Here is a 14,597-nt window from a genome sequence, read left to right on the forward strand (position 1 = left end):
GCTAGGGTCGCATGCAGAAAACTCTTAAATTCATATCGCAAATTTTTTTTGCAATCAAACCCCAAACCGATATTTATCGGCCCCCCTCCATCGCAAATAAAGCTTTTCCTAGCTTCGTTGACCCTGTTTAATCATTAGCGTCAGTGGGGCATGTTACTTCAGGGAAGTAAAGTAACTTTACACAGTGAATTAGAAAAAAGAGTCGTTATTAGATACAAGGAGTATATGCTTGCAATAATGAATCAAACGATCAATGATGAACTTATTCATGCCTCTCATAATTTCCTGCCAATAATAAAATCAATTAAATGTCTCACATTTAGCATTAGACAAAACCTTGCTAGTGGGGTTAATATTGCGAAGAAAAGTGTGGTGAAGAGAGGAAGGTGAAAGCAAACTAATGGGAGCGGAGTGGCATTAATTAATGTGAGACTTGAGAAAACCACAAGGCACTCACGTAAAGTTGGAAGAAATGGTAAGCAAAGACGAAAACCCACTTCCCCCTAACCCTTTTGACCTCCACCAATTAGGGCAACGATGCCATCATTAGAGGCACCAGGGAAATACAGCATATATAGACACACACACACACACACACCACACACTTTGCTTGGATGGGAACGCGATTGCGACTGCCCTCTTGCTCTCTTGCTCTCTCTCTTTCTCCCCACATGGCCACATATTTTTGTGGGTCCCGCTTTGAATTTCTAAGATTGATGGCTTGTCTTCTAAGATTTGGCTTACTTGTTGCTAAGAACCAGATGAACATGAATCATCAGGAGCTTACTTAGACCCAGAAGAAGACCAAACATGGGATGGGACTGTTTCAGGTGAAATCTCCAAAGCACATCAAGTGGACCCACTGGCTCCAGGGGGATTCATTGCCTCCGATTAATTTTGCCCTCTTTCAATGGATTCCACAGCCAAACATGTGCTTCATGTTTGTTCGTTAAGGATTTCATCGTCAAGGGAAAAGAAAAAGAAAATCGCACTGCTGTTCTGACGCTGTCACATGAGATTAGGATGAGCGTGTGAGCGAAATGTTCATGTTCTGGTTTTGGAGAGCTTGTGTCAAACCAATAGCTATATAAAACATTTACGCTTTTTCGCAGCTGGCCCTTGCTTTTGCGACAGTCAATTGAGTTTGGCACTTCGGCTTTTGTATCCCATACTCTCATTGACGACAGTGGAAAACGGTTATTTGGTTATATTTCACATTGAACTGAATTTGTTGAGCCCCAATTAAGCAAACGCGTTAAAAGTGATTTACTATTATTCAACTTGGGCGAGAAGGAAGCGAATCTAAACTCAGCTTATGCCAATAATGATAAATAAGTGACTTTTGGCTTAAAAGTAAGATGAGCCATAAATGAAACCAAACACAACAAAATTTTTAATCTGACTTTAACGCTATGTTTGGCTCGACGGAGGGAAGGGGAGGGGAGGGATTTTAATCAAGGGAAGGGTAGCTACAAAGGGGAGGGGATTTTAATGATCTCCTGTTTGGATTGATTGGAGGGAGGGGATTTTAATAATACCTTATTTTTTCTAAAAAAAAATTGACTATTTTAGCCTCATAAAATTTAAATGAATTTCCTCATTTTTTTTTTGTTAAGATATAACTATATATATTATATAATACAATTCACTAATTTTGATTACAAGATACAGTCACACACTTATAGAATTCAAGACAAAAAGTCACAGTGATAGATTTTTTCAGAGAAAAGACTTGAAGGTGAAAGAAAATACCACACGGCCTCTTAGAATTAGAAGAGAGAAAAAAGTTTACAAAACTCATAATTTTGGAGATAATTATCTTAATCCTCTTATAGATGCTCAAAAGAACTCTATTATGTAGAAATGTTTATAATTGATTAGAGTTAACAAATCGAAAGGGCATATAAGGAATTAAAATATCATCTCTCACCTCCCCTCCAAAAACCCCACTTTTGGAGGGGAGGCTAGAAGAGAAGGGGAGGGGAGAAGAACCCCTCCCTCTTTAAAAAACATCTTAACAAACGAGGGGAGGGGAGCTCCTCCCCTCCCTCCTAAAAATTATACCAGCAAACAAGGGAGGGGAGCAACTTCCCTCCCCTCCCTCAAAACCCCGTACCAACATTTCTAAGTGAATAGTTTATAAGTTATCTTTAAGTGAATTCAAGCATACTCACTCATTTGCTTAAGGGGGTGTTTGGTAACCCTTAAAAGTACTTCTCAGAAGTATTTTTTTACAAAACGAGACAAACTCCTCCATATATTTATTCGTAAACTGTAAAAACATTTATGAAACTATGGTTTGGTTTTCATCCAAATACTCTCTAAATATGGAGCTCTAAAGCCGATAAAAAGGATGAAGAAGTCTGGCATTATTGGTCAGATCTTAGCCTTAATGTCATTCTCAGTGAGTAGTTATCACAACGTACTTGCTGGCTAAGTAATTTTGAATTGCTGGCAATTTTCAAAAGCTGCTTTAATTCGAGTCCGGAGTTTCTATCTATAAGCAGCGGACACATCCCGAAATTAATGGGCAAATCTTTCGCCTATTTGTAATTTATTTTTCCAATATGTAAATTGACTAGAGTGTAAAATAAGGAATACTTATAATTTAAGAAAAATGAGATATGATTTATGAAAAATGATGATCGGGTAATTAAGGAAATCACAAGGGTGGGAAGAAAGAGGTGGGGTTAGGGCATATGGTAAAAGTAAAAAGTGAATGGAGATGAAGGAAACGGTGAAATGACAAGACGAAGAGGAGAGGGGAGTGGTGCAGACATGGGGAGTTAAAGAAGTGACCATTCAACACACAGCCTTTTAAGGGCTACCCTCCGTACCAATTGCGACCTCCCTCCACAGTTACACGTGTCGAGGTACCCTCCGCAAATCCCCAGTTAGAGAAGAGGGAGCTGTGTTCAGTTTCAGTGTCTCTGCATGATCGTTCGTGATTATTTGCAGTACTTATGTATGGCTCTGATTCCCACGTGCCCTCTCTCTCTGTTTCATTATCAGAGATGCAGAGGCCAAACCAATGAAGGGGCGGGTTAGGGCTTGGATAGAGAGAGAGAGAGAAGGGTTTTGTTTGCTCCTTCAACTTCACATCTCTCTCTCTCTCTCATTCCTTTTGCCTTTTTGGCTCTGCCCACTCCTTCATCTGTTCCTCTCATCATTCTTTTGATTTCACTTCACACTTCGCTGTATATGCATGCCTGTTTCTCATTTTTACCCTCAACTAATCTTCCTTCGTTTTCATTATTACATGTTTCTGCCTCCACTTCCTTTGTTTAATTTCTCCCTTTTATCCGCTTTATTAGACGTAATGTAATTAACCTAACTACTTTAATTTTAACACTAGTATGCTTTATAGTGCAGCCCCATCGACTTGAAGATAAGAGCCGCCTTCTAATTTTTATTCATCACTCAACGATGACCTTCAGTATTACGGTTCTTTTTGAAGCAATCAATGCCCACTGCCACGCACACTCGCTATATGTTTAAATCATTGTATATCAAGTTACTTAAAATAATTAACATTGGATGACAAACGCCTGTTTAATTTATCACAGAGCTTTTTGTTTTTAAATATATTAATTGTGTCCCATGTGATGATCGAGATGCTTCGTCCATTGAATCATGAAAGGTTATATATATGTATATAAATTTATAAAGACAAGATCGATCATAGCAATATTTTGCGATAATAACAACTATATTGAAGTGCCCCTTTTTAAATTTGAATCGCAAAAATTCATATACAATTTCACCGGTTTAATCAAATCCAAGATCAAAGTCCAGTCCAAACAGAATATCGTCCCTCTAATTAAATATGCATCAATCCATAGATTTGACACGGGCTTATTGCAGCTTTTTAACCGCTTTTCAATCCATTGCGTCTTAACCATGCCTGAGATTATAAATATTCTAGGGGTAACTAATCAAATTCAAAATTGAAAATCGGTCGAAGCAAAATACTGCTTCACATAAGGCGTGATTATTCAAACACAGTGGGGAAATCATATAGTTCAATGAAAGTTGCCAAAAACGGGCCTTTGTTTAATTATATCCTCCATTTCCAGATTATAATAAGGTCACGAAATCGTATATTCCTGAAACATAGCACTGCATCCCCCCCCCCCAAAAAAGGGAAAAAAGATGAGAAAAAGAAAGAATAAAGAAATAAAACCTGCAAGTTGAAACGCAAAAGAAGAAAGTTGATGAAAGAAGAATCTTGTCGATCACATGCATGAAAATCCTTCGCTCTTGGGCCTCCCTTTCCAATTTTAAAAACACCTGATTTACAAAGAGCAAAATGCAGAATTGTTTATAATATGCCTCAAAATGGAAGTTTATGGCCAGCTATAATTGCCTCAAAAGCCCATTCAACACAGCAGATTATTTCTAATTTGGAAAGTGGTGGGTGACACGCATACGTCGTTCAAGCTTGTCCTGGTCTTTGGAAACATCATATATTCCTTTACCTTTAGTTAAAAGAGGCGCATATTAAATTTACCTCAACTTATGGCATGTCATTATGAACTTGTTAATTGGTTAAAATATACTAACATAGTACTAGTTTCACTTATAAGTTTCTCTTTGTGCATCACATATCTCATAAAGATGATTAATTATTGCAGTGAAAATCATGTTCATCATGATGGCTCTTAGGGATGCCTAGTGATTAAACAGATATATATGTGCACCACTCCCACATGTTCGGATACCTTGGACAAATTTTTTTAGAGATCTGTTGTATGGGAGATAACTTCATTTGAATTATTCTCTAGATTGGTTTTAAGTGATTTGATTTTATTATTTTCCAAAAAAAATTATTTTAATATTTCTATTTTGAAAATTTTAAACTATCAAGATATCTTATTTAAACAGTTCGATAAGGAGGATTGTGATTCTTTATAAGTTTAAAATTTGCTGGTTAAAATAATATTCTCCTCCAAAAAAAAAAGCTCGTTGAAATTACATAGGATTATGTCATGAACAAAGTTCGTTGCTTTCGCCCGAAAAATTGAACTGACTGTGGCTTTATCAACCCGCCTAATATTCGTATAGCTAGAAAAAAACATACAAAATCGAATAGCTACATAGATAAAATATGTAGCAATGGAACCGCCCCACACAAATACATTCCTAGGTAGTATGTAATTAAACAACTAACTGGATAGGAGATTAATCAAAGGTGTATACCTGACGGGAAAATAAGAAGGATAAGCTTTTAATCGATGCGATCGTCGTACCAGCGGAGTTGTGTCACGTCAACTCGGCTGGCTGTGTTCGTAACGAATTTAATGATGTGGCTTATCTCTTGACCTGACAAAACCCAACTAATGACCCTACCCCAAAAGCATAATTTCGGCACTGTGAATTTTCCCTTTGCAATTATGTATGTTTTCTTCTTCTTCTTTTTTTTTTTTTCCTTTTCTGTTTGAATTTTTTACAAAGCACAACGCTTTTTTACACATCTTAAAAGAAGTCCGATTAGACTTGATGAGCTTCATTTGTTGGGCAAGGTATGAATTTGATTTAATCAACATATGGGAATACAAATGTATGTTTGCTTTTGGTATTAGCGTGAAACAAGTTGGCGTGGAAAGGATTTTCCACTCATAAAGTGCGTCCAAAACAGATGACAATCTTTTAGGCTCCCTCAAACTAATGACATGGATGTCACCATAGCCAAGCTTTCCGCCGTATAAACCATTAGCCACAGTCCTCTTGCTCTTCATTTGATACTCCCCTCTTTTCCCTCCATGCTATTACAAATTCAAAGAAAGAATGAAAAAGTCTGCCCGTACATGAGAGATGATATGAATGATTCTCCGTTTCATATTAGTCTATTGCCTTATAAAAAATATAATAAAATGACCGGTGATTGTTCATTGTCATCTCCTTCAGTCACAGAAAAGAGGCAAAGTACATCAAGTTTTGATGCATGCACCCAAAACACATAAGTAAATAACCTAAATTATGTCGTAAGGCAAAAAAAATAAAAACATGAAAAAATAAAATCAAACTCGTGTTTGTCTCTTTGCCGAAATCTTTGATCATATCACTTTCAACTGACAGCCTTAGAAAGTAGAGAAGAATAGAGGGCGTGAGAGATCCTTGTCACTGTATACATTCTCAATAAATGGCAACCAAAGCGAAAAGATGATCAAATTCGACCTGTCAGTTGTCGTTGTGCAAGCGATTCAGCCCAATTATCTGAGCCATCAGCCACGTTGGGCCTTTCTTGAAGTCCGAAGAAATGACAAGACAACGGGATGACCCCTAAGGGAACAAGGCCGTTTTCATTGCATATTATCATAATACGCAAAGGCATCACAAGATTTTAAAATATGCAAACCAATTAAGCACCATATTTTTGTAGGAGGTTTGGGTGGCGGAGGAAGAAAGGAGATTATCTAATGAGTGAATTCATTTATGTATTCGATTTGTTAATATTATGATACGCATATTTCATTAAAAAATGTAAATAAAGTATTCATCATTCACAAGGTATAAATATATAAAAAAAACTAGACTCTGCGACATTTTTTTTGTTCTTTCATTTTAAGACTTTAAACATGAAAAAAAAATGAGTATAATTTTCTCAATGAACTCTGAAGTTATTATCTTTCCAAATTGTACTGTGAAAAGATGTTTAGCATCAAATATGCGCGCGCGCATTTATGTATGCAAGTCAACTGTAATGAGACACTCAGGAATTTAAAAAAAAAAAAAACCGGTGAGGGGCCAAGAAGCACAATAAAGGCAAAAATAGTAGAACGCAACGGTGACAGGCAAAAGGAAGTCAAATAATCTGTTCCTCGTTTGTAAGCGCATCGCACTTGGAAATTGGTGGAAAGTCGCGTGCATGTTGATTGCCCTCTACATATTCATAGAATATGATCACCAATGAACAAAGCAGATGCCAGCGAACTTAAAGATTACAAATTAGCCGTGTTTATTTTTTCTTTCTTTCGTCTTCTTCTTTGAAAAATTGTATAAGATCATACCACATTAAACGATTGCCCAGAACTTTTTTCTACAAAATAACACGGTTTCCATCTTCTTTTCTTTGTTTTCCAGCAAATGTGACTCCACATCCCACATAAAGTGCGGGGCAAGGTCTTTGATTCTGGACAAAATATGCTCCTCATCCCTAATGATAACAAATCCCTGCAAATTTATGTTATGGATTCATAAGTTAGTAGGCACAGCAAGACACACAAGTATGCATGGATAAAGCATTAAAAACAATTTTATACCACAAGGCAGTTTTGCAAAACGAATTAAATCCACGTCAACCGAGCTCAGGATCCAGGTGACTTGTGCTGCTTTTGTTTAACCTTGTAAGTTTCGCAAGGTTCTGGGCAACCATAGACCTAATTTCACATCTATCCTAATAAATTGATCCCCGCAATCGAGTGAAACACTAAACAAGGAGCATCAAAAGAAAAGCGCTCGGAATCAAGTTTCCTAAGTCCGTGACTGCAAATTCCATGCATCTGCATGTTCTAACAATTTCATCGGTTCATAACTCCAGTTGAATTAGGGCCTATTGACTTCGTAACCACACAGCCCTAAATTTTGGTCGGTTTGACTTCACTTTACGCATTCTAGTATTAGTATGCTTGAAAAGTTTATCCTGGGAAAGGGATGAAAACATGGATTGGTATGACTTTGACTTCCTGTCGTTATCACACATTTGGAGAAATCACAATATAAAAGCCTATCCTATTCTAACATTTTGATTCCTCCAAGCTACAGAAACAGTTTCTTTAACTAACAATATGACATTAAACAATTAAGAATGTAGTAATTTGAACGCAATATTAAGAAGTTTTCTGTGTATAACCATTTTTACCTCCTCAACTTTGATTTTAAGTTTATCTGTTAGTTTAGTTAAAGGCCAGACCCCAATGCACTTTGACTTCTGTTGTTATCACACGTGGAGAAATCACAATATAAAAGCCTATCCTATTCTAAGTTTCTAACATTTTGATTCCTCCAAGCTACAAAAAGACTTTCTTTAACTAACAATATGACATTAAACATTCAAACCCTCAGACTGTTGTGGTGTTTGGGGAAGCATCCCATCCCCTAGTGAAACATGAAATACTGCGTATGCTAGGATAGGCGCTTTGCCCCTGGCTAAACCTGACCCCTGCCTAAAATTTTTCCGTTAAAAAAAAGAAAGAAAAAAAGAAAAGATAACCCTTAAGAAAAGTGATTACCAGTGGCCGCAATAGACGATCCATTTCTAGCATGATATCCGCAAGTAAGCATCCTTCCCCCTGGAAATTGTAATGCGAGAAGAGATAGTTGGCGTGCAGCAAATCATATGACCGAGGATAACTTGAGAATGCTTCACACCTGATTAAAGGATATATGTATTATTTGCTTGCTGCTAACTAATAATAGATATAAATACCAATATTACAAAAGATCTTTACACCATCAGTATTTAAATCTTACCAATCATGAAAAGTTCCGATCAGTCCTCGGTCATAAATTCCAGTCAAGGTGTTCTTCATGCTAGCTGGAACTACATTCATTACCCAAACAGGGAAGTTATTTAATGCCACAGCAAATCCACCACAAAAGGCATTCATATCCATCACGTTGCGTATTTCTGTCTCCCTGATATTCATCAGTCTCCAATAATGATGAATCTGATCTTGCCAAAACTGGGTGTCTGATGTAAATTCATCCCGGTTTATACCTGTTGTTAAGAGGTTCCAGGGTCAACTCATCATATTGAAGGGCACTTTTAAAAATTCACCTGTTTACCAACAACATTTTAAGATTTTCTTAGAATAGTTCACCACTATCCTTTTGATTAACAAGTGGCAAACCCACATATCTCCATTAGATGCATACAGAAGAACAGAATTCCTTTCTAAATTAATAAAAGATATCAACCATAATCCTATGAAAACATAAAAATGAATACAATTCGGATAAGGTACTTGGACACAAATTTCTTTTAGATTTAAGAAATTCTATGTGGACAAAAGATCCAAAGAACTTGTAATACTACTCCTGCAGATTAAGCCTTTGATTAATTTGCGAGTCAGTCTTAAAAGCAGTAACCATCATTAAACCTCAACGTTTTGAAACCAAGATTCTTCATGTGTATATCTTTGTAGTGCATGTGTCCATATGGAAAAGCATAATTTAATAACGTAAAAAGAAATAATAACGAAAAGAATTGAGCTTCTTGCACTCATATAAAAGAGAATGGGCAGACCTAACTTGCTCAGACTGTCAGAAAACACTGAAAGACGCTCAGGTCTTGGAGGAAGCTTGTAAGAATCTGTCTCGGAATTTTGAACATCTACACAATTTCTCAAAGGGATATTCCATGAAGGCTTAGAATCATCAATTACATCACAGACATTTATAAGATTTTGTCTTGCGTTGTGAAGGAGGCATGACTGACTATTTTCTTTAATCCATATTGCTGTCTGAACTTTCCGAGAAATGAGTTTCCAACACATTGCTGTTGTCAGATTCACTAATTTATCCCAAATAGCAGGAAAATCTTTATCTTTTCGATAAGCAGGTGGAGCCGAATAGACAAAATATCCACCAGAACGAAGAAGACGATTCATCTCTTTCAGCAAAATCCCATCTGTAGAATTAAACAAACAATTAACATTAAAACAAGTTCTTCCTATGAAGCTAGGACAACCCAACCACTGTCTATAACAGCCTTTGAAAAGTATGCATTGCACTACAACTACCCAGATTCAATTAATAGCAGAACCAAGAATGCGTCCAGTTAGGCTGGCCTTAAACCCCAAGACTCTTTATATTACCAGCCTTTTGACAAGAAAGATATCATGAGGTTATTCTATTATAGTAACAATTTAGATAAATCTGAAGAGAATTGCATCTCTGAGCTCAACAATTTGCATTACACGTGTTAAATTGATAACTTAATGGAACAGAATCCCATTTTAACTGTTACTCACCACATATAAATACATCATTTTAGATTTTTTTTTTCACTTCCTTCAACTCGAAATATTCTCAAAGATGAATTATTGCATGCATAGCTTTTTCAAAAGCCTTAAAAAGGGATTATTCTTCTTCATCTAAGTAACTATGAAAGAAATGGCACTTTGCACAGAGACTAACATGGCAAAGAGTAAAATGTTAGTTTAACATCATAAACCTCAAGAACAACTTGTACAAATCTACTATTGGAAAATCCAAAAACAACAACGTTTAAGCAAAATATGAATAGATACATAGTCTGACTGCCAAATATCAAGTATGCCAACCAATGGATGCAGATGACATTCAAATGCTAAATGAAACAATGAATCAACAAGAAAGCATCTTCCCATGCCAAAGTATGATTCAATGCAAGATGCAAGTATGTCAAAGAATGTGTGTTACCATTCTGATGCCAGTCTACACGACAACGTGAACAGTGGACCATTTCAAACGAGCTAGAAGGATACGGCAGTTGTTTTGTGGCCAAGGCAGCAATCATTGCACCAATACCTCGCTCTAATGCAAATTGAATTTGATTCTCATGACCATCCTTGGGTGCAAAGGACATTGTTTGTATATCCAAGGGAAGAAGATAAGCTGCAAAACTGGCCACACCACAACCAACATCAAGAACTTGAACTACCCCTGCAGAACGCAGGTCACCGGTCTCGTTTGTTGTCATGTATCCTAATCTGCATTTGTGAAACCAATAAATTACAAACTATTATGGTAGATTATTAAAGTAACATTTGAAGAGAGAAAACTTGAAGAAAACAGAGCAGGTAAAAGCATGTTTTATAACTGATATGTGGAAATAGGAATAGTAAGGGTAACTAGATAAATAATAAGGAAGGGGTAGTTTGGGAATATACTCAATACGTTTATGCACATAGAATGCCATTAGATGGTCAATGCAGTTTAGAATGAGGCAATTAGTTATTTCAAACATGGAAACAGTACACTGTTTTCTTTTTGGAGCGTGGAGGGGAGGTTGGAAAGAGCGCCACTGCCTTTGCTGTCATGACAGTGCACTATATCTATCTCATGAATTTAGAATAAGATAATAGTTTCTGACAAGTCACTTGTGTAAAAGCACCTTAAGCCCTGGAAGCAATCCCTAATCTAGGAATTACATCCACAATCAAAACACGAAACTATTGCCGGGGAAAAGTGGAAAGGGGGTGATTTTGATCACTTCTACCTTTGAATGTATTCAGGGGCCCCATGCTTGAAATGGGTACCACCGCCTGGAAACCACCAAAGCTGGTCCTTCTCATGCACCCAATTTTGCCCTCCTTTGACTTCCGCAAGATGTGTATGATTTATGTTACTTCGCCAAACATAATCCCTGCTGATAGGCCATCTAATTGGCATCTTATAATCCTTTGGTGGTGGAATCAAGCAGAATAAGCGCTTTTCAAGTGGAGGACAGTGCCTCTCCAATTCTTCTCTTCTAGACAGATCAAGTTTTGGGAACAACGTTGCCACATATGAAGGATCATGGCAAGGAATATACTCATTAAACGTCAATGGACATACATCCATCCCAGTCTTTGGCATCTGCAGGGGTGTTTGGCGGTAAGTCAGAGCAACCTTGTTGTTAAATCTAGAAATGCCTGCAAGATCGCAAAACATTTTTAATGCCAACTGCAAAGCAAGTTGTACTCCAAAATAGCAAAATTTAAGACAAAAACAACCATCAAGGTACTCCGTAAGGTTTACTAGTTGAGATGTATGCAATACTTAAAACTTAACAGTAGTGAAATCAGCGTGAGCAGTCACTTCTATTCATCTCCACAAATACAAAATATTCATTGAGATGGGTGGCTGGTATACAGTCCCACTTCAATTATACTTCTATAGAAAAAAGATTATATAAGCACTTGATGGCCGATAACTTAAAACTGAACTGTTCTGCATGCTAAGGTCTTCAAAAAAAAGGCTTCAAATTCAATTCATATCAGTCAGCAATACTCTGAGCTCGCCCAAGATAGGACAGAAACAGTTTTCGTATGGACAGGGAGTGGCCGGAACAAGACTAAGATGCAGTCCAATTAGAATAAGACTAAGCTAAAGTCCAATTAGATAAATTAATGCCTAATGGCTCTATTTGACTAATAATTAGCTAAGAGTCCTAATAAATACGACAACTTTAGAAAAATGATAGCAAAAATTTTGTGAACTACAGCGTAGTCCCAAAGCATAAAAGTAAGACAAATAGCCGGAAAAAAAAAAATTATAAAAGTTTGAACTTGAGTGAGACATGGAAACTCCAGTTTAAGTCAAGAAATTACCAGGAGAGGGAGGAGGAGTAGACGAAGAAGTGGACTGAGGCTGAGAAACATAGACGGAGCCATTTTGGCCGAAAAGATATCCCGCATAAAAGGAAGCAATCATCAGCAGCAAAGCCACCATGATTAACTGCCCAGATTTGGAATCAAACGCCAAACCCAGCGCAAATCTATCCATTATTGTATCCTTCTTTCCTCCAGCAAGCTCGGTGCCTCTCCTGGGTTTCTTTCAATGTGATCGAGAAACACCAATATCAGTGGCACCCGGAATGCTGCGGCAGAGATGAGATCTCGAGCTTCTGAAACGAAGGGAGGAAAAAAAAAGAAAGAAGAGCGAAGAAACTATAAAAGCTTGCTCAACAGCTCTGCTTCGGCCTTCAAGTTCCCACTCACAAGATCGCTGCCATTGTTTATCATTCTGCCTTTCTTTTGGTACTTTCCTTAAATCGCCAATTTGCGAAAATCGCCATCAGTTGACAGTTGGCACGTGAGATGCAGGTGGGCAACCCCATCAAGCTAGTATATCTCCCTCTTTTATAATATTTCTCCATAAATTTTGTTTACCCCTGTTTTCTGTGTCGGTACTCGGTAATCATGAAAGATTCTCGTTCGTTATTTTGGCGCCGAGCCGCCGACAAGAAATGACGCGGTTTAAGTAATGCGAAAATTGACCCCGGGTGCTCATTTTTTTCCCTTCACAACAAAATTAGGGAAATAATTTCAAAATTATATAACTTCTGTGTCTTTATTATAAAACTTAACATGTTTTGTGAAGATTGAGAAGAAAATTACACACTATGACATTGATGTGATAAGGATTGTAGGCCGGTTTTGATGGTGAGGATGAAGCACTGATTTGAAGATACGGTAGGCCCTGGGGAGTGAAACAATCATTCATTCCAGTCTCTTGAGTTTGCCGTTATTCACTCACTATTTCTGGATCCAATCCATTAGTACTGTGTAACTTTTTCAGATTAAAAAAAAGAAAAAAGGAAGAACAGCTCGGGTGGATGAATTCGTCGATTCAGATTCTCGTTACCCAGACAGCCCATTCCATTCCTTTCCGAAGACGCCAAATTAACGCTCAAGCAATTTATGTATATAAAAAGCCAGCTCATGTTTTGTTTCTTTCAAAAACAAACAAATTCGTCCTTCCATTGTTCCAAACGCCCCCCAATTCCCCAGTGGCCGTGGTCCAATCAATATTTAAGATATTTTTAATCAACTCATTGCAAAAGAAGTCCTTTAAAAAGTAACTGTCTTTTACAAAAATGGTCTTTACATAAAATTTAGTATTTATTTCGTTAATGCATTAACTTTTTTCCTCCATCTTTATTATATATGAATTAGGGGTATTCAATTTGTCATGTCCCGATATTAGTGAGTTCGGAACGTGACAGGACAAAAAAAAATTTCAGGACAAAATAAAAACAGGATGGGACAGGACAATAATCGGGACAGAATAGGACACAGGACAGGGTGGTCCCATCCTGTCCCATCCTGTCCCATCCCATCCTGGGTTTTTTTAAAATTATTTATTAATAATTATTATATTATTCAATTTACTTATTAATAATAATTATTATTTTTATAATGATTTTTAGGTCTTAAGTTGTAGTATTATCTCAACAAAATCTTCTTCTTCAATAAAATAATTCATGAAGTCATCATATAGTGTTTCTTTTACAGTATTTTTTTATAGTATTGTTTTTATACTTTTTTATATTATATAATTGAGCTTTCTACATAATATTTTCTTATAATATTTTTATCTTTAGAAGCCCAATAAAAATAAGCATTATAACATAAAAAAATTTATATAAAAAATTATTGTATTTTTTTAAAAAGGGGGAAGCAGAACGTCCCGGTCCTGACGGGACGGGATACGAGACAAAAACCCTGTTCCGTTCTTGTTCACTAGGACGGGCCGGTCTCGATCCTGTCCCGTCCGGTGAATAATTTGAATGGAAATTGTGGAAAAAAAATTGTAGTCATTCATGAATTTTCTAAAGCGATTTGTACGAAAGACAGCACAAGTTTTAAGAAATGAATTTTTTTAATCTACGAGTGACTAACTATATAAGAAGATATAATAATAAGGTTTTTTCCAAAAAAAAAAAACGTGAACACAGAATGTATGCGAGGTTACCGCTAACTACATGCTCGTTTTATACAATGTTTCCTCCGGTGCTTAATATAAAATATAATTGACCAATTTAAAGATATTAAAAAAATTAATTAAGTTAACTATTTATAGTAAATAAATGTTGTCTTTACTAAAGTATTCTTATAAATTATGTATGT

At 36.6% G+C, this 14,597-nt stretch overlaps 1 protein-coding gene across 2 annotated transcripts; it reads right to left on the reverse strand.

Annotated features, from left to right (window-relative positions):
- Positions 1-6,728: 6,728 nt before the first annotated feature.
- On the reverse strand, positions 6,729-12,832 carry LOC114720056 (probable methyltransferase PMT7). Of its 2 annotated transcripts, none has more exons than XM_028905654.1 (7): positions 12,297-12,832; positions 11,204-11,618; positions 10,405-10,694; positions 9,248-9,631; positions 8,473-8,722; positions 8,232-8,370; positions 6,729-7,173 (listed from the first exon to the last, which is right to left on the reverse strand). In XM_028905654.1, the coding sequence occupies exons 1-7, from the start codon at positions 12,469-12,471 to the stop codon at positions 7,015-7,017; spliced, it is 1,812 nt and encodes a 603-aa protein (XP_028761487.1). In that variant the 5' UTR covers positions 12,472-12,832; the 3' UTR covers positions 6,729-7,014. The 2 variants fall into 2 exon arrangements, with proteins under 2 accessions (XP_028761487.1, XP_028761488.1); XM_028905655.1 differs by having other exon boundaries at positions 8,473-8,719; positions 12,297-12,829.
- Between the last annotated feature and the right edge of the window lie 1,765 nt (positions 12,833-14,597).

Source organism: Neltuma alba, unplaced genomic scaffold (assembly GCF_004799145.2).
Source record: "Neltuma alba isolate B1F8T4 unplaced genomic scaffold, ASM479914v2 tig00011962_pilon, whole genome shotgun sequence".
Classification (NCBI taxonomy): domain Eukaryota; kingdom Viridiplantae; phylum Streptophyta; class Magnoliopsida; order Fabales; family Fabaceae; genus Neltuma; species Neltuma alba.